General features: G+C 45.4%; 1 protein-coding gene across 2 annotated transcripts in view; it reads right to left on the bottom strand.

Annotated features, from left to right (window-relative positions):
* Positions 1 to 6,339: 6,339 nt before the first annotated feature.
* The window catches only part of LOC101156670 (POU class 2 homeobox associating factor 1), a 20,724-nt gene continuing 127 nt past the window's right edge, over positions 6,340 to 26,936 (bottom strand). The window contains exons 2-5 of one of the 2 annotated variants that reach the window (XM_004076005.4): positions 20,654 to 20,781; positions 12,996 to 13,035; positions 12,651 to 12,925; positions 6,340 to 8,098 (exon numbers count right to left, since the gene is read on the bottom strand). In XM_004076005.4, coding sequence (XP_004076053.1) covers positions 7,667 to 8,098; positions 12,651 to 12,925; positions 12,996 to 13,035; positions 20,654 to 20,781 — 875 coding nt within the window. In that variant the 3' untranslated portion in view covers positions 6,340 to 7,666. Of the gene's footprint in view, positions 8,099 to 12,650; positions 12,926 to 12,995; positions 13,036 to 15,058; positions 15,917 to 20,653; positions 20,782 to 26,936 lie in introns of those variants that run through there. The other variant, XM_011483034.4, reaches the window with a different exon arrangement.

Raw genomic sequence — 26,936 nt, 5'->3', positions numbered from 1 at the left:
AAATTATGTCCTGGAAAACAATTATTATCATAATGAAAAGAGCACTGGGAACACTTTGAAAATGGATCAAAGTGGGACTTTAAACATCAACCTGCTGTCATGTGTCCAGCTTCTCTTTAGGCTACACACTGACTACAACATGTTCTGACTAACAGAATTTACGCTCCTGTCTGTCCTCCCTGATCCATAGGCTGCATCACTTTGGCATCGGTACCAAAGAAGGTTTCCCTGGAAGTAGGCTTTGTTGGTCAGGTGTGCAGCTTCCACCTCTTATCTAGAGAAGCAAATTTACTGAAGATGAACTTCCTGATAATTGCTCTGAACCCACTCACATCAGGAGGAGAGCTGACATGTGGAGGTTGCAAAGGTACATGAACAACAACAGAGGTGACAGACTTGGAGCAACACCTGCCAGGTGGCAGATACCTGCTGCAGATCCCTGAACACGGCTGAGCCAAAGAGGGAACGAGCTTCAGACTCACCGAGCTGTACTCCAGCAGAGCAGAGGCTCCTCTACGCTTCCCCCGGGCAGTGTGTGTGTGTGTATATGTGTATGTGCTTCTGTCTGTGTGTGTGTGTGTGTGTGTGTGTGTGGGCGTCTGTCTGTGTGTGTGTGTGTGTGTGTGTGTGTGTGTGTGTGGGCGTCTGTCTGTGTCTGTGTGTCTGAGTGTGTGTGTATCTGTGTGTGTGGGTGAGTTTGTTTGTGTATCTGAGTGAGTGTGTGTGAGTGTGTGTGTGTATCTGTGTGTGTGTGTGTGTGTGTGTGAGTGTGTGTGTGGGTGTGTGTGCGTGTGTGTGTGTGTGAGTGTGTGTGTGTGTGTGTGTGAATCTGTGTGTGTAGGTGAGTTTGTTTGTGTATCTGAGTGAGTGTGTGTGAGTGTGTGTGTGTATCTGTGTGTGTGAGTGTGTGTGTGTGTGTATCCGTGTGTGTGGGGGGGAGATGTTCCCATCTATTAGCTAAACAGAACAAAACTGGATGCTTTTAGCTGACAGAAACATAACAAACAAACTACAATGTTGTTACCGTGACGATTGTTACTGATAAATTCTCCCCAAATGTTTTTTCTTTGAAAACAAGCATGTAAGTGGAGAAAATTGCTTTTTTTGTCAGCTGTGATGATGATGCACACCAAGACAAGATAATCCGACAGTGACATGGGAGCAGAAGATGAAAAAAGACTGAGACTCCTGAAAACGTGTCAGCAGAGATGTCGCTGGACCAGATCTCCCCTCCCTTGTATGTGGGGCCATGAAGGCCCACATACTTGTCCCAACCTTTCTCATCTGGGGGGTATTCCAGAAAGCAGGTTATGCTAGCTCCCACGGTAAGTGTGAGGCTAAAGAAGTGGATAACCTCAGCTTTACGTTCCAGAAATGAAAGTATGTTTTAGGGTATGTCAAGTTGCCATGGCAACTCATGCCCTGAACATAACCTGGTCTGGAGCAGGTTTAGTTGAAGGTTAGTTTGTTTTCAGAGAGGTGAAGCAGCATGGTGTGTTCATTTGAAGATGAATTAGTGGATGAAGAAGCTCAGATAATACTTTTTACACCGTGAGAGGGTGATAAGACCACATATGGATGTTGGAAAGATAAACTTTTTACTTTGATCTAACTTAATTATTTGCTTCAGTTAAGATAAATCTTTTTTTTTTTTAGTTAAGTCAGCTTAAAAATAACACGTAGTTTTCAGACAGTTATTTTACTTTTATTTAAATTAATTCAATTAAGTAGGTGTAACTTTGGTGCTGCTGTTAGATCGGCACCGCAAGGGATTGTGGGATACCATTCCCTTGGCCTGTCTGGATGGATTTGGGTTTAAGTGTGGGTTTTTGACCAAATGTTTTTAGTTGTTTAGCTGTTTTACTGTGTTTTGCCGAGTTACTTTTACTTACCATGCTTACGTCTCTGCACCATGAGTGAGAGATAGGGAGAGGATGAGGAGTTTATATAGCACCCCTACTAGCACATGTTGTAAAATCCATGTTTGAAAACTCTGAAGTGAAGATATGCACTCTTTTCGTGTGGATTTGTGCTTTTTCTTGATATCCAAATGAGTATATCTGCCGGCTCAAACTTAAACATATGAGAGTTCAAGAATTATAATTATTTAATCTTCATACGCCGTCATTAAAATCTCAGATGTGCACAGTTTCATAGAAGCGAGCTTAAGTTCATGCCCCGTTTTGCGGGATGCTAACATTCATTTTTCTTTCTTTTATGTATTTTACTTCATTTAAAGGGGGGAACAGCAGACCAAAGATAGGACAGCAGGTGACTTAATTTTGCGTCAAACATGATAAAACAAACAGAACAGTATAGTTGAGTGACAACTAATGAGGCTCTTACTTTACTTTGAGATTATTGACAGTTCCCATTCTTAACAGCCGTTCTTTTAACAGACAGAAATCCACAAACACAACTTCAGTCAGACAACTCATGCAGTAGAGAATGATTTATTTTCCAGACTTCTTTTAGTTTGGCATAAAGCTCCGGTCAGATACATTAAAACAAAGATCTCCATAGAAAACTACCTAATGGAGCTGACAGGTGGAGGCCGGGGAGGAGGCTGGGGGGATAAATCCATGTGAAGTGAGGACCCAGGTGAGTAAATTGTGCTGAACCGCCCCTAGGGAGGAGTAAACAGCAATGCACTGCTGAGCTGCCTGCCTGAAATTCTCCCGAGGTCGTTCATTTGATGGGGGGTCAAGTTCACATGGGATTATTAACAGCAACTGTGAACATTCATTCAACATGTCTACAGAGGACAAGGGAACAGTACATGCTTAGATACACGATGGAAACTGGATCCATCTTTTACAAATGCAAATAAAAACGAAAACTAGTGTTAATATTTTGTATTCATGCACAACAGTTAACAAAAAATCCTGAAGTGTTGTAATTTGTGTTTCCCTCTGAATGATTAATATTTGTATGTTTGCACTGATGATTGATTTTCCTGCTGTAATGCTTTGTAAAAATGAAAAGTAAAAGTATTGAGCTCCGGCAGGACTGGAAGACCGGGCTGGCAGTGAGCAGAGTCTCTGGAGAGCAGATGCTCATTAGCTCAGAGGAAAGAAAGGACCCGGTCCAGTGAAAATGGGGTTCTTGGTGTTTTTAACATGTTCTTGTAGCATTTTCTCATGATGGAGGACAAAAAATAGCTTAAAGTTGAAATTTTATTTCTGAGTATTTCTGTAATCCAATCGTGATGGATCAGGAGCAGGCTCCTTCATGTGACCTTTCCGATCACCCACCTGCAGACAAACACATCCATGAACATCTTTTTTTTTTACTGGTCTGAGCTGGAATCTGGATCAGAACTGGACAATTGAGTAGCGCAGATACTGATCAGCATCTTTGTTACACAGCTAACGTTAGGTTAAGGGGCATCAGGGGCTGTAAACTGGCAGGAGAGAGTGCAAACGGAGCTTTCAGTTATTTCACCTTTTTCTAATGAGCTCCTGCTGCTCTGAAGAAACTGTGACTTAGAAAACGACACAGGTCTTATTTATTTTGGCTAAAACCGGCATCACCATAATTATAACCACTGGGAACGCTTTGAAACTAGAACAAAAGATGATCAAAGTGCGTCTATTACTCTTGTTTTGAACACATTCGTCTTGACATAAATCATCCACAGAGATAACTGGTCAGTGCAACTTGGGGTCTGTCAGGGTTAGGCGCCATAAAGCCCAATCAGATACTGTAAACATTAATTGGAAAGACGAACCAGTGCTGACTGTAGGTCTGCGAGGTTCTAACAAAAGGAGTCTGAGTGTAACAGCTGAGTGTAATGACAGGATTATCTGACAAACAAGTGGGGAGGAGCAAAGCACCAACATGAAGAGAGGTGGGAGGGTGGAGGCACCAAACCATGAACCATGAAGTGTTCTGTCACTCATGAGTGGTAAATGTGATGAGTGGCGAAACATTTCAAAATGAGAAGATCCTAAGTCCAGACGCCTTGACTGGACTTAAGGCGTCACCTGGATGAATGAGACACTTCATCAACACATAGCCACATGAATTATGGAAGATTCCCTAAAGAGGGGGCAGGAAAATGAGAAGACAGCTGGGAAAGGACAGACTGCAGGACTCTCTTTCAGTATATTGGCAGATGCAAACAACAAAACCTCATCCTGACAAGTCTACGTCCACATTCTGCTGAAAAGATCGTCCAAAAGGCAAAGGAGCAGCTGCCAAACCAGAGAATCTGACTACTTGGACCGGAGATCAGTGTTCTTCTTCAGGAGCTAAGTAGGATAAGAAGTGAATGTAACGATTTGATCCAACAAAGATTTGATTTATATCATAATTTGTTTTTGCAAGTTTCCTAAAGTTCAGCCCACTGTGGTTTTTCCACATCCAAAGAATCAAAAGGGAACATTCTTAGAACATACACTGGAATGATGGACTGATCCATCTTAATGACATCAACAATTAAAAAAGCAAAAAACAGTAAAAACAAAATTCCAGAAACCAAACCACAATTCTAAAAAAAAAAAAATGAAAAAGAACTGCATTGGAAAACAAAAGTAGTTTCCAGAAGTCAAAACTAAATTGTAAAAAATCAAACACAACATAAAAGGTAGGTACTTTGGACATCGCTAACTGAACAAAGTTTTGACATTTTACTTTGGTTTTCCAAAATGTTTATTTTTTTTGTTCCTTTTGTAGAATTGTCTTTTGATTTCTGGAATTCTGTTTTGATTTCTAAAATGTAATGTTGTTTTTTATTACTTGTTTTCCTTTTTGAATTGATCTTTAATATGTTCTTGCTTGATGTGATTTGTTGGTGTGATTTGTACTTCAGGGCCACCGTATTAACCTCCTCTCCAAATCATTAAAAGGAAGTCTTGTCATGATGCTCCGGGATCTACCCTTTTCCCTTCCCCCCACTAAGGAAAGAAAGGAAAACACTGCACACCTGCTTGGACTGCCCCCTTCCTCCTCTCCATGGTCTCGTTCTCTATTCCATCCCCCCAAGACGCATTCGCTGCTTCCTCCTCCCAGTCTGCTACGATCCCACAGCCACAGAACTCCGTCCTGTTCTCTAGTTTCCACCTGGACCATAAAACCAAGCATCCTCCTTCCTGGTCTCCACCATCTTTCCAGGTTGCTAGCTACTGTGTCTGTTGCGTTTCATTTTTGCTAACATGACAAGTCTATTCCAATTTTTTGCCGGGACAAACTGACATCTGCACACTCAGTGCAAAAAGGAACGCTACAGGAGGTCCTTTGTCCCAACGGCAGATAGACGGTACAACGACACGATAGGACTGCTGAAACTGCTGCTGCGTTTACTTTTTATTTATGTCGTGTACTTTTACTACTAATTTTATTCTTACTATTGCTATTTGTTTCTCTAACTGCCATATTTCTTCTTTGGCTGCTGTAACAACACAATTTCCCTCCGGGGATCAATAAAGTCCAATCAACCAATCAATCATCTGAGATGACAGGAAGAAGACAAACAGTTTTTTCAAGCTTGTGTCTCAAAATTAACAAAACTGAACATTAATTTTGGGAGAACAAAGAAGTTCAGAGTCGTTTCACTGAGTACCTATGGTTTGGGAAAACAACTCCAGAAAACTCGTGAAAACATGTCCAGAAACAGATAGCGGATCCCACTGTCAAAAACGTGTCTGTCTCACAGCAGTCAACATCAGATGCCCCAGGGCTGAGCACAATTCACACGTTGTCTTAAACCAAGAAACAGAAGTCTAAAAAATGTACAAAGCTGGGTGATAAGAACAGCCCTCTGAGTGTTGAGAGCACAAAGGTCTTTTGGGTTTACGAGAAAAGAGAATCTATGTAGCAACACCACGGTTGTGTATGAAATCCCTCAACACTCACTACTGAGTGCAAAAATATAAAGCTTTTGTCATTTTGTAAGGGTGTTCAAATATACCATTCCAAAAACCAGTGCTCTAGAAATTTCCCAGAAGGCTTTGGGAAAAGCCAGTGTGTGCATCAATGCTCCACAGATTAGTGGAAGAAGACCACAATCCATTGCATTGGAATGATTTGTCTTGAAAAAATGACATTTTCATCTTCAGAACACAGTGGATTCATAAATAGTCTTCAGAAAGTGTTCACGTTATTTAGGTTTTGAATGTGTGACATCATACGTGAGGTGATAGTGAAGTGGTAGTGAGCACAAAATGCACTAGATCGTCCTGCTTTATATGATCTTTTAGGGGTTAGGGAGCACTGAGGAAATTCAGACACAGCCCTAGAAACTCGGTTGGCATCACTGAACCATTGATCAAATGGCGTTCAGGATTCCAGCTGACACTGGTAACTTGACTGAGGCAGATTTTTTCAGCATCACTTCAGTTTCTGCTGTTCAAAACTGGTTTATTTTTAGATAAGAAGAACGTTTGGCACAAAGTCTTCAATGTAAACAACAAGCGTCACATAAAAAATCCTTCATTTAAAACAGTCATGTCAGAGAACACAGCATCAGGAGAATATCAGGTTTGCTGCAGTTGACAAACAGATTCTTATTTTTTCTTTTTTTAAAACTATAGATGTGAAGGCCTTTCAACAGATAAACTCTTTTTTCTCATACTGGCACTTTTTATTTTAAAGCAATATAGAATTAAACGTCTAAAGGACATAACAGCTTCAAACATAAAAACCTGCATTTCTGACCTTTTAGACTGTTTGTGGTAAACAGTCTCGTGTTAATTTACTCAAGCATTGTTTGGAGTACTGTGAAAAAAAAAGGTTATCATATGTTTAGTGCACAAAACACACATCCCTCGCTGTGGTTCAGTCCATTGTGATTGACCCGACTTGGTAGACGCAAGTTTGTTACTGGACGTCTTTGTATCACATGAACAAAAAAGACAAAGATGGTAAAGACACAACAGGAAGAGAAACTGACAGAGTTATTTACTTCCTGATTGATTTTATATCTTTTTACCAACAATATCTTGTTCGTATTTTTGGTTTTCAAAGGATATTGCTGTTTCTCTTAGTACTAGATCAATGTTGTGACTTCTCTTCACAAAGAACATGGAGCATGAGTTTAACATTTCTTTACCATTCCTATTAGTTCAAAGAAGGACGTCATTTTTAAACAATTGAGCTTCCAAACTTTCTCAAACAGGCATCAGGCTCTTTAACTTGTAATTGGCTTTCCTATACTTTAACGTGTTCAGGAACCAACTGATGACATCACACATTCTTCAATCTCTGCTATTGGTTTAGCATCAAAGTAGCTAGTAAATGGGTATTGATCATCCCAGCCTTCTACATTCCCTCCAGGGCTTCGTCATTCTTCAGCCTCTTCAGCTTCAGCTGCTTTTCACATTTACTACCACTGTAAACTGAATTTTTTGTTCAAGATATGGCCTGTTCCAATAATTAAGAGACCTGTTTGTCCTGCCAATTTGAACAATTTTGGGGAAGTAAGGATTTATTGACGTCCACCAATACAAACCAATTAGTTGTGACCACAGGCTTCCTGAGAGGAATGAGTTCTATCCATGCCCGCTAACGCAATGCATCATAACTGTAAGGTTCTAAGAGGTTTAACAGAAATACAGAGTAAAACAGGCAAAATGTAATGATTATAGAAAAACTGCTTGGAATTTTGTTCAAGGCCCTTGGCCCTGAGGAGAAGGCCTTTCCATCAAACAGAACAACAGCAGACCTTTCAGACATTAGCGATGAAGAGAGAGCTGCTGTAAGAGTCCTTGTCCTGTTCTTCTTGCTTCTTGTGGTCCTCCAGAAGTTTATCCAGCAGGTTTGGTGACTCCGGAGCATCTTCTGGGCTTTCAGTAAGAGACTGGCCCTGTTGTTCCGGGTCAAGCTGATGATCCGAGTTCAGCGGGAGTTCCAGGATCTGAGAGTGCGGGTCCCCACCCTGGGCCCCCAGCTGTGGGATCATTGTCGCCAGAGACATAGATAAGGGCATCGGAACTAAAGGAGACCCAGGCAGAGCCGCAGAGCTGGAGGCAAACTGGACCCCGGGGTTGGACATGGAGGATAATGTGGTGAGGGGCTGGGCCCAGGGAAGGTAGGTCAACCCTGAGTCTGACAGCTCCATCTGAGGGACAGAGGTTTGGGCTGGGGCCACTGGTATGGTCTGAAACAAAGACAAACATAATAAATGAACAAATGGAACAAAGATCTCTGCTGACAGTGACAAAAAGAGTGATTCTTATTTGTACATGAGTCAGCACAACCGAATCCCCAAAGGAGACTGAAAGCATCGTTGGAGTAAAGACTGAACACGTCCTATGCTGTAAGTCCTTATGAATGTGCTGCAAATAGCATCAAGTCTGTATTCACATTACAATAGAAACAGTCAACAGCAGACAAATTCAAAAATTAAGGAATTCTGTTTTGCCAAGTCTTTAGCTAATCCATGGGACAACATCATACTTTAATTTTCCTTGATGGCGAAATGAAGAGAGCTATGTCTTTATGCCACCTAACATTTATGTACACAGCTGAACACATCAGAGGAGGAAAGGTGAGGTGCATTATGATCATCATCTCCTGCGGAGGAATGGAGTCATCCTGTCCTCATGTGTAGAGCCGACCAGGTGGACTAGTTTACTCGATTGCTGACGGTCCGAGTTGTTTGAGATCTGCAGCGATAATATCTAGCCATTGGAAACGAGGCTTGCCTTGTGGTCGTCTCCAACCGGCACCCTTTGGGTGGGTCAAACTGGGGGATGGCTCTTGTCTGGGGGTCTAGTGGTTCGCAAAAAACATGGCCAAGCAAGGGGTGTGGCATTGCCCAGCCAGGCAAGATGCTGGCATGTACAGTACATCCTAGCACTGGAGGTGCCACTTAATGTCCACACTGTTCGGAGAGCTCTGCTATCAAATCCATCTATTCTTGCTGCCAAGTTCCTGTTTAGAGGCCTCTTCTCTGAGCCATATAGCAAAGTGAAGAGTCCTGCGGAGTTGTAAACCCTGAGCTTTGTCTTGAATAAGATGGTTTGATGCCAGCAAAGTGGTTTCCAGAGAAACTGCAAGGCTGATCTTGCCAACTCTTTTCTGTTTACTTGAAGGCTAAGTTTCTCTGCCTCTTTACTGTAAATATCTAGAGCTTCTGCTCAGTGGGAAGTACTGAGCAGAATTGGATCATCAGCCTATGCCAGTCAAGTGGAAAATGGCCATCACTTGGAGGACCTTTTCAGCACATTAGATGGTCTTTGAAGAAGTCGGAGCCACTAAACAGCCCTGGCAAAAACAACTGGAGATGGTAACCAGTCAGAGACTCTGCCCTTTCCACAGACACAACTCTGTGCATTGCCATAGAGTTGTGTCTATAGAGCAGCTTGAATAGGTGGTGCTCTGAAGGTCTGAAAATGTTCTACAATAAAGTATTGCAGAAGGTGCATCATAGAGGATTTGATTTCAGTTCATGTCGTTCATTCAGTTTCTAATCCATTATTTCCCTCTCGGGGTCATGGGCTGCTGGACAGGTCGCCAATCTGTCGCAGGGCCACAGTCACACACCCATGCACTCTCACATTTACACCTAAGGACAATGTAGAGTAACCAATGAACCTATGAAGCATGTTTTGGAAGGTGGGAGGAAGCCAGAGGAAGTCAGACATGCATGGAGAGAACATGCAAACTCCACACAGAAAGGTCTGACTGTTCTGGTTCAGGTCCCCCAGCCGGGACTTGAACCAGGGGGCCTTCTTGCTGTGAGGCAAGAGCGCTAACTACTGCGCCACCGGGCAGCCACAGTTCATGTCTTTCCTCATTTTTTATAACTTCTCCAGATGGACAAGCGTGTATATTACTGTCTGTCCATGTTTTAGTATAAATGGCAGAAGAAGAAAAGTTTAGGCAAACAAGTCATAGTTAAATGTTGTTGTTAGTTACAGACCAAAGTTTGAATTAGCATTGACCATCTGCTTCATTTTAGCCAAACACGTTAGTTTCTGCTCTTGTGGAAAAAAAAACCCTTCAGCTTGGTTGTAATTATATAATTGGAGGATATTCAGCCAATTTACCAGGAGTTTGTCTGTGTTTTGACTGTTTGGCCACAATTATTGACAAGAATGAGTCCATGGCAGTGGCTCCATTGCTGGGATCCATCTACCACTATGTTGTTGTTATGTTGTAGTGTTAAAAGTAATGTAAAAAAGTGTTTTCCCATAGAAAAAAGCATTGTCAGACTTTGAATACATTTTGAATGTGGAAAGAAAATTATTTGGCAGAAGGATATTTAACTGTGAAGGCTGGAAAGATGTGTGATAACCTCATGGATGCCTGTCTGGGGGGAGTATTCTGAGCATGTCACACTGAGAAGCAGTCCCAGGGAAGTCCCAGGACATCCTGGAGGAACTAAGTCTCTGGGCTGGCCTGGGAGCTGGTTGGGGCTTTCCCCGGCAGAACTGGAGGAAGTTTCCGTGGAGAGGGAGCTGTGAGCATCTGCTGCAACCCCCAGATAAGCAGAAGAAAAATGAGTGAGCCAATTCTTTCTTTTTTGGTTTCTAATTCAAAGGCAGTCAACTGTTTGCTAAGCTTTTTTTTCCCCTTCAGCCTACAGTTCTTACCCGCCACAATGCAACTGGGTTTAACTGTAAACATTTGCACAGTGTACATTAAAAATGCAGAAGGAACTTTAGGCAGAAATACCAAAGCAACGGGTTTTGAGCGTCAAATGTCGATCCTGTAGGACCCCAACAGACAAAAAGGGAGTTTAAAAAATCTCGGCTACTGTTTTTTGGAGTCTTTCAAAGATAGCATGAGTCAAGCTAACGCTCAGGTATGAACTAACCTGACCCCAGCAGCGCTGTCAGCAGAATCATGTCAACAACTGAAACCTCAAAATGAACATCATCCCAGAGCAGAGTCTGATTTAGAGAGGATGTAAAGCTCCCATGTGTTTTTCAAATGAGAAATATCAGCTCCTGGTTTGAGCACATGAGCCAGTTTGAAATGTATCTGCCTTTAAATCAGTCTGCAGCGCGGGGGGGGGGCTGCCGGGACATCATGTTTGAGCCTGTCGCTGCTGCTCAACTCCCAGAGAAATAAGGATTTCTTCAAACAGTGAAATGCGGCACCGATCAAGATAACAAACCGCAGATAGAAAGCAAAACTGGGAGGAGGAGGAGGCTGTCATAACAGACCAGGTGAAACCCCAAACCCCATATAGAAATTGATAACCTAGAGTCTTCCTCTTCCTGGCTTCCTGTTCCACCAGAGCACATGGAAGACAGACCATCAGAGCCCGACCTTACCCTCCAAGCCCAGGAAGTATCCTCTGGTAGAAAGACTGAACCTCACCAAGCAGTTTGATGCTCCTGTGACAGAAGCTGTGCTGATCGTTCAGGACTGTGGCTGCAAACATCAGAGACACTGACGATCAAGTCCAACAACAGAGTCCATCATGGTTTTAACAGACTGCCTGGAAGCAAACCATTTCACCACCCCGACATGTCTTTGGTGAGCCCGGATCTAAACCCTGTGTGTGTCCGGAGGAGACACCTTTCAACCCAGAGACAGATGGAGCGGTTTGTTTTGGAAGAGAGGACCAAAATTCCTGCAGAATGACTGTTACAGAAATCCTCGTTATGGCTCGCAGCAGTCACGGACTGCGAGGACCGTTTGGTTTTCACAAATTCTGCCCCTTTAAGCCAAATTTTGCACACACCTACTACCCGGTGGAAATGAATTTTGGGCATAGTGCACGAGCCCCACCCCCAAAATCGATGACATCGTGGCAGGCAAAATCAGAGCAAAAATCGCTTATGTAGCCTAAAAGAAATACATTTTCAAAATCATCTAAGGAAACCAGGGATGTCCAAAGGACGTTTTGAATTTCTTATGTGATGGCCACACAACCTTCGGCTTGGCGACCATTTTGTGGCAAACTGTATTATTTGGCGATTTTCACATTTTCCCACAATACGGGAAAAGGAAACTCTTGTTTCAGCAATTTTCATGAAATTTTACACTCATCCCACAACCTTAAGTCTACAATCACCCCTGGAGTTTTGTCGACCTTTGACCTCAGGAAGAGGCCACCGTTTTTATAAAAAAAAAAACGCCTTTTACCAGATACAAATGAAATCTTGTTGTGGAGATTCTCATCTTCTCAAGCATCATTTGGAAGCTATGGGGGAAAAATGTTGGATTAAAAAGTTGTAGACTTGAATGGCGTGCACGTAGTGAGCTCACAAAGGTGGCGGGTAGAGGTGAGCGACGAGGACCTGCGGGCCATACAACGCCGCTCTCGGCTTGAATTTTAAAAGAGGTGCTACAGCTTTTTGGGTTTCAGGAGGGTCATAGGCAAGAGCGACCGCATCTTCAGGGGAGTGCAGGTGTGTCTCACACTTCCCTTCAGGCTCTAGCAACCACCCCAAGAGACCATCGTTGTGTGTGTGGTGAGTGTATCGTGACGTTTTATTAGGATAGGGAAAGTTGCACACACTCATGAAATATGGGTAGTGGTGTTGTACGGTGCCCTTATGCCACAGTCTAGTTGTTAGTAAGGTGCGAGTGCTGGACCCTTACTGACCACATGCAAATATTGCCCCTCAAGTGTCCGTGGGAAGGACACTTGTTAAAACTGGTCAGTGCCTTGCAAGACATCTCTGTTTTGTATGCCTATGTGTGAAGGTATAAGTAAATCAGAATGAGGCTGCTGCGGCTGTGGTACTCACCCCAAAGTTGGTGAGCAGTGGAGTGTGGGTGTAGGTCAGCATGGTGTAACTGGGACACAGAGTCTGCATGTACACATCGGCGGTGAGGGCGGGGGCAGCCTGGTACCCCAAAGTCGGAGCTGTTGAGTCCTGCTGGTTGTAGTCAGTTGATGACCACAGCGGCCCAGCTGCCTGTGATGCTGCGCCGGCTGCGGAGGCCTTCCAGCCAGAACACTGCAGCCCTCCATCAGACATGGGCTCGGCTGGAGCGGCGGGCGCATCGGAACCAAACATGGCTGAAAGAGAAGAGCATGCTGTCACAACAGGCTTCCTTCAGCGACACGAGTCAATGGGCGATGTCCGTACCTGCTGTGAACGCTGGCTGGCTGCTTTGCGCCGCCACGTCCTGGAAAACAGAACAGGACAGACCACATCAGGAAGCAGTAGCTGCTGCTAGCATACGTTTGAAGAGCTCCACCAGCTGAGGGGGGTCCTGTTTCTAAAAACATCTGGATGTTTGACAGTATTTAGGATTAAAACATTGTATAGACATCCAAATTAGGTCAGCAGTCTTGCTCTGCCTGTAGCTGAGAGTTTGACAGCTGAACCCATGAGCTGCTGTGAGATGTGGGAGAAAAGAATGGACGCAAATGAGTTATGGTGAAAAAGACCTCATCTGTATCAGGAGCTTTGAGGACTTTGAGCTTCCATTGAGCTTCATGAGGGGATTTCTAACATGAGATGGATTCTCCTCTGCAGAAAATAAGGTATGGAAAGGAGGTTATAAGGTCAGGAGGCCATGGCCCCGTCCAAATATTACTAGGGGAGCTGTTTGAGACATGTCTAACCAAGAGCAGGCCCAAGGCAAGGACCATCTGGCTGACCTGCCAATACCTCAACATCCTTCTGGATGTCCTGGAGAAGAAAGCAAATGAGGGGATGGTCAGCAGAGCCCTTTGTCACCTTTCATTCTGAATGTAGAAAAATGAAGAAAAGAAGAGGCTGCAAATCCATGAAACAGTTTTCACGTTGCAAGTCAGGATCACCACGAGCCAATGCCTGTTAAAGGAAATGAGACCAGTTCTACCCGTCAGCACCTCAAACGCTCCACCAACTACGTCCTTTGAGGACGACCAATGGGAGGGTTCTGGGTAAATGCGTATGAAGGAAAGGTGTTTTGCAGATCTTACAGGGGCTGACACACTGCGCTAAAATGCACTTAATCACCACTTTCCCTGCTGGGACAATTATCTCTGATTGCTGGCGGCAGGTGATACTGTGGGCTGCTTGTGTTGACACGTCCTGCAGTCAACTGTTAGTTTTTGGAGGTTGCACACCTCAGGCCCAGGAACATGCTTGAAATCCCTACTTTTGTTTACATTGCAAACTAAAGAAGCCATGTGCCATGAAGGTTTACTAACAGGTGCTGGTTGTAGGAGGTGGTTACTGACAGCACGTTGTCCTGCATGGAATCGTCATTGCAGTCAGCAGGGTTTAATCAGAAACGATAAATAGTGTAGACTAACACAGTGGTCCCTCCCTAAATCGCAATTCATCTTCCCCAGTCTGGATGTTTCATGGATTTTTTTTCCGTGCAATTTTGGATGTTTTTCTTCTTCCAGAACATTGTATTCTGTGTCCTGATTGGCTGTAGACCTTGTCAATCAATCTCCTCTGTGCTGTGTCTCCTGTACAGAATGTGTCCAGCTCACCAATCTATATAAATCTTCGATCACAATCAGAACTTTGTTCTCATTCTACAAAACTGGACTTGTTTTCAACGAGGGTTTGAACTTTGAGAGTTGACCATGAGGGAAATGTGTGAAAAGGTTCAAGTTTGCCTGAAAAAAGTGGATAAAGTGTGTAGTATAACAGCCTCAGAACATCTACAATCCTACTTTGGAGATTTAACCCATCGCAGGTTATTCTTAGAACAGAACTCCCACAACAAACACAGGAACGCTGTGCAGCACTTTTCTACCTCCCTTTAAGGCCCAAAGCGGTTCATAGTCACGGTCCCGTTCACACACTGACACCGCCAACCTGTAACCAGCAGGAGCAAAGTGGGGTTATGTGTCTTGCCCAAGGACACTCTGACACATGGGTGGCAAGGTGGGAAGTGAACCTGCAATCTGCCAATCACAGGTTGACCACTCTACCTTTGCACTAGGGTGTGATGGAAGCAGTGACTGTATATCAGTATTTCTAACATGCAGTCAATGCATGGAAGACACGGAGGATGAGTAGTTTATTGATTTTAAAGAGCTCCACTAAAGCATCGGTGATCCATGTCCGGGTTCATGACATCATTCAGAGTCTCTCCGGTACGACGAGCTTCACCGTCTGCTGCAGGAGCTGCGTCTGATTGACGGCCAGACCAGAGCGCTCTAGATTGGTCCAAACCATGAGTTCAGGCTGATCTTTCCCACCTGCCAAACCGGGACGACCATCAGAGGAAACCCTGGATAAGACCAGGACAGATCCTGACAGAGGACATGCTGTCCCAAACGGGGCGTTTGAGGGAAGCACAGGCAGTTCTCATTCTTGGAGTGCTGACGGTGTTTATGATCGTCCCGCTATCACATCAATAAGTGTCATCAGGGAGTTTCCACACCAAAGTCACTAGCCGCGGTTACATGGGCAGAATATCTTGATCGGATCAATGGTCGGGTTAAAATTCACCCGTGCACATGGGCACAGAAAACCTTTTTCCGATTAGAACAAACGTTCCCATGGCTCACACTCTCGTTCGGAATGAATCATTTGGGCATGCGCAGTAGTGTAAAAATCACCCGGATGCGGATATAGGTCCCGTTGTAAACAAACCGCTTCCATATTTATGCAGCAGCTCGGTAACATACGAGACGATCTTCCAAACGTGCTTTTATTAATGTCATGAATATTATGAATTGCCTGTTCGCTCATCGTTATATTTAATCTGTGTGGTCAGTGCTTTTTTTGTGGAAGAATTAAGCTGGACGAAAGCTTAGGACAGACTAACACGGGCTAACATCATTAGCCTGATGGATGGACACAAAATCCAGGACCGTGCGAGAAACGCAGCAATCTGCAGCTTTCTAAGGACTGAGCGACATTTATTTCTGCTCTGAAAGTTCACACAGACCGCCCCAAAGCCACTCTGTGAGCTGGCGCCCCGAGCTCTGTTCGAACACGGGTCCTCCTGAGTCCTGCAGCCGCTAACCCAGAGCGGCGGGACGGCTCGCAGTCTGAATTCTCCCACACATAACAAAACAACAAAACGCACACGTAACCCCCCCCCCCCCCCCCCCCCCCGACACAACATTATTAATCCAGCTGCTCTGCTCACTCGGGTGCCAGTGGACCGAGTGAGCGCTCCTCCTCCGAATCTCCCCCGTGAGGGGTGTAAGAGAGGGGAGAGCCAGCGGGGCGAGAGCGGAGCGGCGCTTTTCACGGGGTGTCCGCAGAGCTGGTCGGTCCCGTATGCGCTCCAAAGCTTTCTCTCAGCGAAACACCGTCTATGCGTGACGTAAACCAGAGCAGCAGTGACACACGATCGGAATGACCGTTTACATGCTCCACGATCGGATAAACGATCGGTATAACCCACCTATCTCGATCGGAAAGAAATTCTGATCCGAATGAGTCTGACCGGGGCAGAGTATTCCGAACGGCGCGTTTACATGGCGCATTTTCTTTCCGATCAGGCGTTCATTCCGATTACTTTTGCCCATGTAAACGCGGCTACTGTTTTAGTGTCAGAGGGACGAGGTGCCGGGGGGGTGGGGTGGGGGTGGGGGGCGCTGACAGGCTCATGAGAAAAATCATTGTTGCAAAAACCCCACAGGGGGAGGAATGAACTTCATGACCCTGCTTCAGCTTCAGGTGAGAAGCTAAAGAGGAACCTTCGTCTACATCTTTGAGATGAAAACAAATGAAGCCCCCCCCTCCCATTGCTTTAACTTCCTCACTCGTCTGAATACAGCGACAGACTATTTTCCCTGTTTTCATCTGAATTCTTGGATGAGATTCAACATGTTGACTTCCTTTCCTGCAGAAACCCCCGCTTGACTACTCCGCCCTGGCTAAGAAGGGCCGTGTTTCCACCCAAATGGAACGCGTTACTGTTTGACTTTTACTTTAATTTCTCCGGTTGCTGGAGGTGCACCAACCTGCACGCTGTCTGTGGAGGGGGGGCAATAATGAGAAAAGTGGGCTGGCCCCTTTGCCGCGCTGCCACCTCTTTTGCATCGGGAAGCGTGCCCAGCCCCGGAGCCATGCAGGGAATGACTCCAACTGTCATGGAAAAACACCTGGATTATATAAGGACAACCCCCCCGCCTGCACTTGGTTGGAGCTGGAACTAAACCACTGTCTGTGAGCGACGTCACACTCACTCGCTCCAGTTCTGATCCCACATTTCTATCCCGAAATGCTGTATAATCAGAAACAGCACCGCCGACCTGGACTGACCTGGGCCGACATGGACCGACCTGGACCGACCTGAATCGACCTAAACAGACCGGGACCGACCTGAACCTTCAGGGCCCAACAGCTGCAAACGGTTCTGAGTTTGTCCAAAAGCCACAGAAGCATGAGTTCAGCAGGAACGAGCGTCCGAGCATTAAATGATTTACTGTAAGGCTTATCAAGTAGCAAAGAAACTACATTTTGTTATCATGAATCATTAACTAAACTGTAGAAAATACATTTTGATCTTTTTCCTCCAAACTCCACTTTGCTCACAATTTAGAGACAAGAAATGAAACCTGAAGATGTGTTTTTGTAAAATAGATTTTAGTTTTTTTTAAGCTATGTTGTTCCTTATTGAATTCTGTTATTTTCTGCTTTTTACATTTTGATTTAAATATGGAGTTAATAATTATTAGTTTCTAAAATGATTTGGTAATGTTTATGACTTTTAGTCTGTAGAGGTGTCCAAAGCTAAAACACCATCATATGTAGAAAATGTTGTGAGATTCTGTGATCAAACAGTGGTTTTAGGATTTAGGCTGCTAGAGACAACCCAGCTGCTGTTGGGAGAAGGCAGGGTACGCCCACAAACGTACAGTGTGACGTCGCCCACAGACGTACAGTCCAGCCAGTGTGACGTCACCCACAGACGTACAGTCCAGCATGTGTGACGTCGCCCACAGACGTACAGTCCAGCCAGTGTGACGTCACCCACAGACGTACAGTCCAGATAGTGTGACGTCACCCACAGACGTACAGTCCAGCCAGTGTGACGTCGCCCACAGACGTACAGTCCAGCCAGTGTGACGTCGCCCACAGACGTACAGTCCAGCCAGTGTGACGTCACCCACAGACGTACAGTCCAGATAGTGTGACGTCACCCACAGACGTACAGTCCAGCCAGTGTGACGTCGCCCACAGACGTACAGTCCAGCCAGTGTGACGTCACCCACAGACGTACAGTCCAGCCAGTGTGACGTCGCCCACAGACGTACAGTCCAGCCAGTGTGACGTCGCCCACAGGCGTACAGTCCAGCCAGTGTGACGTCGCCCACAGAGGTACAGTTCAGCCAGTGTGACGTCACCCACAGACGTACAGTCCAGCCAGTGTGACGTCGCCCACAGACGTACAGTCCAGCCAGTGTGACGTCACCCACAGACGTACAGTCCAGATAGTGTGACGTCACCCACAGACGTACAGTCCAGCCAGTGTGACGTCGCCCACATACGTACAGTCCAGCCAGTGTGACGTCGCCCACAGACGTACAGTCCAGCCAGTGTGACGTCACCCACAGACGTACAGTCCAGATAGTGTGACGTCACCCACAGACGTACAGTCCAGCCAGTGTGACGTCGCCCACAGATGTACAGTCCAGCCAGTGTGACGTCACCCACAGACGTACAGTCCAGATAGTGTGACGTCGCCCACAGGCGTACAGTCCAGCCAGTGTGACGTCGCCCACAGACGTACAGTCCAGCCAGTGTGACGTCACCCACAGACGTACAGTCCAGCCAGTGTGACGTCGCCCACAGACGTACAGTCCAGCCAGTGTGACGTCACCCACAGACGTACAGTCCAGATAGTGTGACGTCACCCACAGACGTACAGTCCAGCCAGTGTGACGTCGCCCACAGACGTACAGTCCAGCCAGTGTGACGTCAGAGGTACAGTTCAGCCAGTGTGACGTCACCCACAGACGTACAGTCCAGCCAGTGTGACGTCACCCACAGACGTACAGTCCAGATAGTGTGACGTCACCCACAGACGTACAGTCCAGCCAGTGTGACGTCACCCACAGACGTACAGTCCAGATAGTGTGACGTCACCCACAGACGTACAGTCCAGATAGTGTGACGTCACCCACAGACGTACAGTCCAGATAGTGTGACGTCGCCCACAGACGTACAGTCCAGCCAGTGTGACGTCACCCACAGACGTACAGTCCAGATAGTGTGACGTCACCCACAGACGTACAGTCCAGCCAGTGTGACGTCACCCACAGACGTACAGTCCAGATAGTGTGACGTCACCCACAGACGTACAGTCCAGCCAGTGTGACGTCACCCACAGACGTACAGTCCAGCCAGTGTGACGTCAACCACAGACGTACAGTCCAGCCAGTGTGACGTCACCCACAGACGTACAGTCCAGATAGTGTGACGTCACCCACAGACGTACAGTCCAGCCAGTGTGACGTCACCCACAGACGTACAGTCCAGATAGTGTGACGTCACCCACAGACGTACAGTCCAGCCAGTGTGACGTCACCCACAGACGTACAGTCCAGCCAGTGTGACGTCACCCACAGACGTACAGTCCAGCCAGTGTGACGTCACCCACAGACGTACAGTCCAGATAGTGTGACGTCGCCCACAGGCGTACAGTCCAGCCAGTGTGACGTCAGACGTACAGTCCAGCCAGTGTGACGTCGCCCACAGACGTACAGTCCAGCCAGTGTGACGTCACCCACAGACGTACAGTCCAGCCAGTGTGACGTCACCCACAGACGTACAGTCCAGCCAGTGTGACGTCACCCACAGACGTACAGTCCAGCCAGTGTGACGTCGCCCACAGGCGTACAGTCCAGCCAGTGTGACGTCAGACGTACAGTCCAGCCAGTGTGACGTCACCCACAGACGTACAGTCCAGACAGGAGTAAGCTTGTAGGAAGGCCACACCCCCAGCAGGTACGTTCTGTCTGGAACCCAAGGGGGAGGGGTCAGTATGGCCAGTGATATATTTTGTAAATTGTTACTCCCTGAACCGGTCACCACCCACACACACCATTGACTGTATATAAAATCTGGACTGAGTAACCCCTCCCCCCTCATGTTCCAAACAGGAAGTACCCGCTGGCTCGACAAAGCCAAAACCCCAAAGGCTCCAATAAAGAAATAAACAGGGTAGCATTTGTCTGCTGTGAATTAGCCAATCAGAATTGTGCAGGTCAGGAGTGATGTTCAGAATTCACAGCCAGCTTTGACCAACAGTCGTGGATTTACACAAGCTGGAGGAGGAGGAGCCTCAAAGCTGGAGAATCTGCTGGTGACCTGTAGAGTCATTCTCCAGGACAACCCCCCCCCCCCCCCCCCCCCCCCCCCCAAAGACAGGCTGGGGTTGGTCCTTCCCAAATGTGGACGGGTCTGATCTTTGGGCTGATGGTGGACTTGCTTGCACTGGTGTCTGAAGCTGGAGGTCTGCTGCAACCAGCTGTAGAACGCTTTTGTGTTGGTCTTTTGTTAGTTAACAAAAACAAACATTTAAAGCCAAATGTCTGATGATGTTTGATAGAAAAGTCAGGTTTGTCCTTCAGAAAGGACGTTTTTATCCTCCGTCTCCTCATCCGTGACATCTTCAGCACACCTTCAGCCCTGGAAACCCGGGTGGATTAGAAAGGTTTGATCAGCAGCTCTAAATCAAGACCGCCTTTGTTCCTGCTGTCAAGGTTACAAAAACAGACGTATTCGCTGTGACTGATGACAGCTTGATGAATGGCGGTGTTCTCAGGAGAGGGTGGGGCTCAGAATAGCCATCCTTTCCCGATCACAGATGTGTCGTTGGCCTCTCTTACCGTGGCAGAAGCAGCGGCTTTGGCGCCACGCGGCTCCAGGCTCCTCTTCCTCCGCAGCAGCTCTTTGACGGGATCCCTGACCCGGACGCCTTGGTACGGTCTGGACCTGCCCGGTCCTGATGGGGGCACTGCGAAGGACAGTCACATGGTGTGAGGAGGATGGACAGAATCTGGGGGGCAACATTTCATCTTCAGCGGCTCCAGACTGAAGCTGCAGACATGTCAGACCTGGGGGGCATCAGATTTCAGGTGTAAATCGCTGCTTCCAGCTCTGAAACTGAATGGATTAAACCAGGCGCTGTGTCCGTCAGTCAGCAGAGGCCTTGAGTCAAAGCTGGGATCATAAATATGAAGCACCTGTGTTGTTTTCTAGGACATAGTTTCTGCAGAACAGCAGGAGTTCTTTAGAAATGTATTTCTGAGTTGTGGGTGAGACCGCCCGTATTTGCCATCATCTATCTGTTTACACTCTCTCCCGCTAGCTTACAGCCCCTCACACCCCCAACCTAACATTATCAGTGTTACAAAAACAGTGATCAGTATCAGATCTGTCCATCCGTCCAGTTCTGATCCAGATTCCAGCTCAGACCAGGAAAACACAGACGTTCATGGATCTGTTTGTCTGTCAGTGGATGATCAGAATGGGGCGGAGCAGGGAGACTGTGGCCCCGCCCAGCGTAGTTTCTATGTAACATATAGGACCTTTTTGACCCGATTGCACACCCAATTTTTCAGTTTTATTTGTTAAAGGAGTTTGAAATATCCAATAAGTGTGGTTCCACTTCATGATTGTGTCCCACTTGTGGGTTCTTCACCAAAAATTACAGTTTTATATCTTTATGTTTGCAGCCTGAAATGTGGCAAAAAGTTGAAAAGTTCAAGGAGGCCGAATACTTTCACAAGGCACTGTAGATAGAGAAAATGCCACAAGAAGAAAAACACACTTTTCATGGGAGTGGGTCTTTAAGTCCAGATGCTGTCACCCTGACTGCTCACATGAGTCTTTATGATAGAGGAGCTTAAGTCAGGATTTAGAACCTTGGAGGTTTGAGCTCCTTAATTTAATTCCGAAGTATTCCTCACACAGCAGTCAGTCCCGGTGTACCACAGGGCTCTGCACCCGGTCCAATGAAACAGAAAGTCTCTTCGACTTCAGTCTTAAATCAGGCATCGGAGAATCTAAAGAAGCTGAGGTGAATGTCTTCTTGTCACTGACACACAGCCAGTTTCAAGCAGATGTTTGTCAGCTACTAAAAGCCCGTGTCCTGTTCATGCTAGAACTTGTTCAAAAGCTTGTCTTGGCTGTCACATCTGGTGACTGGCACCTTTACAGGAAAAAAGACAAAAGCACATTTATCCAGTATTTTTGCCGTGATCGCGTTGCTTTCACAGTAGGTCAGTCAACGAGCAATGTGATGGACGGTTTCAGTTGACTGTCAGCCTCTAGAGGAAGCCCCGATCTCCAGAAACTAGGCTATACATGAAGAAGACCCTAAACATCTGTGCCTTTGGAGCTGCACCTCCTAATACCAAAACTCAGTACAGTGTGATGCTGAGATTATTGTGTGCATATGCAAAACAACCACTTTCAAAGGAGGATGCATCGCGCTACTGAAAATTGCATCTGGATAATCGGATAAAACACTTTTCTAAACGCAATTAAGCAACTTTTATCTGTGATGTTTGGTGGACATTGCCATGGGCCTGTTCAGTTCTCCAGAACATCCCTGATCCGAGAAAATAAAAGGATGTTCATGCACTTCCTGTGTTCTCACCAGCGGAGGTTGTCTGAAATCCCTTTGCACCTGAATGATTTGACTCACCCTTTCTCACCCTCAAAAAGCAGGACTTCCCTGCATTGGGACCTGCGCAGACAAGCCTGTGGTGCAGAAGAGCCTCTGAGTACACAATCATCCATTTGCTGAGCTCCACCTCCTAACTCAACCCTGCTGGGCCTGTCAAGCTGTCGGCTGAGGGCAGATGTTTCTCTGTGTTTGCCGTCATGGTGCAGGTTTATCACTCAGCAGCAGAGACAACCCAAAGCTTAGAGTTTTTCATCAGAAAGGGAATTTATTAACAGCTTACTTTGTCTGATGAAAAAACACCCAACATTCCTGGTTGGACTGTATTTACTAAGGCGGGTAAAACTCAGCAAAAGTCGGTATGAACTCTTATCTCCATGGACCTCAGTAGGTCATTGTTACTGGAGAAATCCAAACGTTGTCCCATCAGTTCATCTCAGTACTGAACTAAACCTGACACTACCTGAAAAAACAGAAACATAAGAGTTTGTGCAATTACACTGCAGAAGATTTTAAGGATTACCCTCTGAGTAATATTATCCTTAACAGCCAAGTTTGAATAAAGATTTAGCATGAGCCATGGTGCTATGCAGATGAGAAGAACACGGTAACCCTTCCAAAAGAAACAGCCAGGTTTTAAGAAATTATGTTGGTTGAAAAGTGGAAAATATACAGACATAATCAAAACCACAAGCAGTTCAACATCTGCACTGAACTCATTCAGAAGCAAGAAGGCTGCAAAGAAAGCTTCTCAGGTGAAGTTCAGATCGTAATGTACCATGACGATGCGGTCTTATTTGTGCACGGTCCGGACACAAAGTCGGTTGCCGGGAAGTTATCAACGGCAATGACAGATGCATTTGAGTGGTTTAACAAGTCCTGTCCCACTTGAATGCGGAGAAAACAGTTTCTGTGTATTTCTCCAACAAACAAGTTCAAACTGATCTTCCTCATGTCCACGCGGGCAGTCGTGTGATCGGAAATGTTGCTGAGTTTAAATATCTAGGTGTCATGTTAGACCGACGCTTAACTTTAGATATCCCGTTAAGTGTTCTGAAATTTAACATCGCCAACTTTCAATATATCAGGAGCTCGTTAGCATTAGAGGCTGCAATGTCGTATTCCAAAGGCCTGATGATATCACATGTTTTGTGCTGGATGTCACCATTCTGTCAGGCCACCGTAACAGTCTCCTTCATCTCTGCATACAAAGGCTCTGAGAATTCTTGATTAGAAATCTAGGCGTTACCACCATTGTTCTAATCTGGAAAAAACACCACATTTTGACAACTTGATCAGGAACTCGGCAATCGGCTGGTGCATAAGGTTCTGCCTGACACCGCCCCCCTCCTCTGAAGAACTTCATACAGCCATGCTCTCAGCTCACAGGGTTGAGGTCTGATCCAGAAGTGACGCAGAGGCTCTGAAGATTATAAGACCATCAAAAAGTAACACGGCTGCTGCATCAGCAAAAGAAAGAGTTTCTGCTTGGAGAAAAAAAACAGACAAAGTAAACGTACGAGTTTCTGATCTCATTTCCATTTTCCTCCTGACGCATATATATATATAACTTATCCATTGTTGCCAACTTAAATGAATTACTTCTATTGGTAACAAGTAATTGAGTTAAATTCATTTAACCTAATTTCTTACGTCTATAAAACTCAATAATTGTTTATACAACTCATATTTACATATTTATCTGGGGGTATTCCAGGAAGCAGGTTATGCTAGTTACCACGGTAAGTGGGAGGCTTAAGAAGTGTACAACCTCAGCTTTCGGTTCCAGAAATGGAGGTATGTTTCAGGGTATGCTTAGTTCCCATAGCAACTCATGCTCTGAACATAGCCTGGTCTGGAGCAGGTTTAGTTGAAGGTTAGTTTGTTTTCAGAGAGGTGAAGCAGCATGGCGTGTCCATTTGAAGATGATTTAGTGGATGAAGAAGCTCAGATAATACTATTTCCACCATGAGGGGGTGATAAGACCACATATGGATGTTGGAAGAATAAACTTTTTTACTTTGATCTAACTTTATTATTGGCTTCAGTTAAGATAAATCATTTTTTTAGTTAAGTTAGCGTTAAAATAACACGTAGTTATCAGACATTTATTTTACTTTCATTCAAATTAATTCAATTAAGTAGGTGTAACTTTGGTGCTGCTGTTAGATCGGCACCGCAAGGAATTGTGGGATACCATTCCCTTTGCCTGTCTGGACGGATTTGGGTTTAAGTGTGGCTTTTTGACCAAATGTGTTTAGTTGTTTAGCTGTTTAACTGTGTTTTGCCTAATTATTTGTACTGTTATTTTTAATTCTTTCTGCACCATGAGTGAGAGGGAGGGAGAGGATGATGAGTTTATATAGCACCCCTACTGTGAACCTGTGAAATGATAAATTCAGAGATATGATCTCTGGTTACGCAAATCCAAACCTGTTTTGTTTCATTTATTGTTATAAAAATGAATATTTCTGTAGGCTCAAATTTAGACATGAGTGTTCAAAAATTACAAAAAAATTAAGATGGAAAATATTTAATTGAATTTGAGTAATAGGACATTTAGTTAGATAAATATGTAGATTTGAGAAAAAAAAACTATTGAGTTGGATAGATGTAAGAAATTAGGTTGAATAAATTTAACTCAATTACTTGTTACCAACTGAGGCTGCACGGTGGCGCAGTGGTTAGCGCTCTTGCCTCACAGCAAGAAAGTCCCTGGTTCAAGTCCTGGCTGGGGGACATGAAAAACACAACATCAATGGGGGACCTTTCTGTGTGGAGTTTGCATGTTCTCCCCGTGCATGTGTGGGTTTTCTCCGGGATCTCCGGCTTCCTCCCACTGTCCAAAAACATGCTTCATAGGTTGATTGGTAACTCTAAATTGTCCGTGAGTGTGAGAGTGAATGGATGTGTGATTGAGGATATTCCACCCTGCGACAGACTGGCGACCAGTCCAGGGCATCCCTTGCCTACGCCCAAGTGGCCGGGATAGGCTCCGGCAACCCCGTGACCCCGAAAGGGAATAAACGGTTAAGAAGATGAATGAAAAAACTTGTTACCAACTGAATAAATTTAAGTTGGATAAGTTATATATATATGCGTCACAATGAAAATAAGATCAGAAACTTGTGCGTTTACTTTGTCCGTTCTTTTTCTCCAAGCAGAAACTCTTTCTTTTGCTGATGATGCAGCAGTATTACTTTTTGATGGATGTATAATCTTCATACGCCGTCATTAAAATCTCAGACTCCTTCTCACTGAAGTATAGCGCTCTCTCAGTTTAATTTAATTGTATTTCTACAAGAACAGTCGTCTTAATTAGCTTCAAACTGGTAATTATATACTAAACATGAATCATAAAGAGCATGAAGTCGTGGAATTCAATAGGCAAAGGCTAAACTGAAGTAAACAGACTAATCTAGACTGGGCATCCCCAACTGACTGCATTCATGCTGCATATGACATAACCTAAACTACAAATATAGAAAGATGAACTTCATAAAGAGGCTACGTTGGTAACCCTGTAACCCTGAACAACATAAATCAGTGACCATGCGCCAAAAAAAGACAAGGCACCTGTCTGACCCTGAGTTAGCATCCTAAATGCTAATCCTATTTAACCTTATGTTATCTTAGATGACCCCCACCCTTACATTGATGTGTTCTCCCACCATGACAAAGGTGGATAAAGGTGGAAAGATTTCATGTAATCCATGGACACCAGTGAAGATCACAAATCATTGAAGAAAAAAGGTTCAGAGCACTGTCTAGTGGGTCATCTAAGATAGCACAAGGGTTAAGAGTTACAGAGTCACCTGGCAGGTGAACCCTCACACAGCTGCTGCTGTGAAGTTGTGCCTCTGCACACCTTTGGTACAAACAGTTTGTCAGACGGTCATCTGTTGGCAGGGACAGACAAACAATGGCAACGCGGCACATCAGCTCTCAGTCAACACAAAAGAGGAAGCTCCACAGATGTGCAGTAAGCCTCGGCGGGAGGGGAGGGGGGCGCTTTGCATATCAAGATTACACCCCAATAGACGGACACAGCCGCTTTTCACGAGCAGTCTTCCTCCCTTTGGAAGCGTGGATGCTCCACTCAACAACAGGAAGTGAAGCCGGCTTTCTGCAGAAACCAGCCTGTGGGGCCGAGGTCGGCCAGGCCCACACGAAGCAGATCAAAGGTTCTGATGAGCAGACACTTCCTCCAGAACCTTCAAACGGGCTCAGACGGGGTTCTGACACAGCCGCAGATCTCTGAGGTGTTTGTAACCGACAGTCCTCAAACAAAGCTTCAAGGTCGTTTGGCTTCAGGGTCACATGACTGAGTATCGAGGTGACGGTGAAGCAAACGTTTGACCCACGGGAGAAGGAAGATGAACAGGAACAGCCTTTAACCCTGTTCAGACCTGAAAGCCTTCCCATTGAGCTGCAGATATGCACGTGTGTGTGTGTGTGTGTGTGTGTATGTGTGTGCGTGT

Source organism: Oryzias latipes, chromosome 13 (assembly GCF_053564925.1).
Source record: "Oryzias latipes strain Hd-rR chromosome 13, Olatipes_Hd-rR_3.1".
Taxonomy (NCBI): domain Eukaryota; kingdom Metazoa; phylum Chordata; class Actinopteri; order Beloniformes; family Adrianichthyidae; genus Oryzias; species Oryzias latipes.
This window is presented reverse-complemented; position numbering and strand designations above follow the sequence as displayed.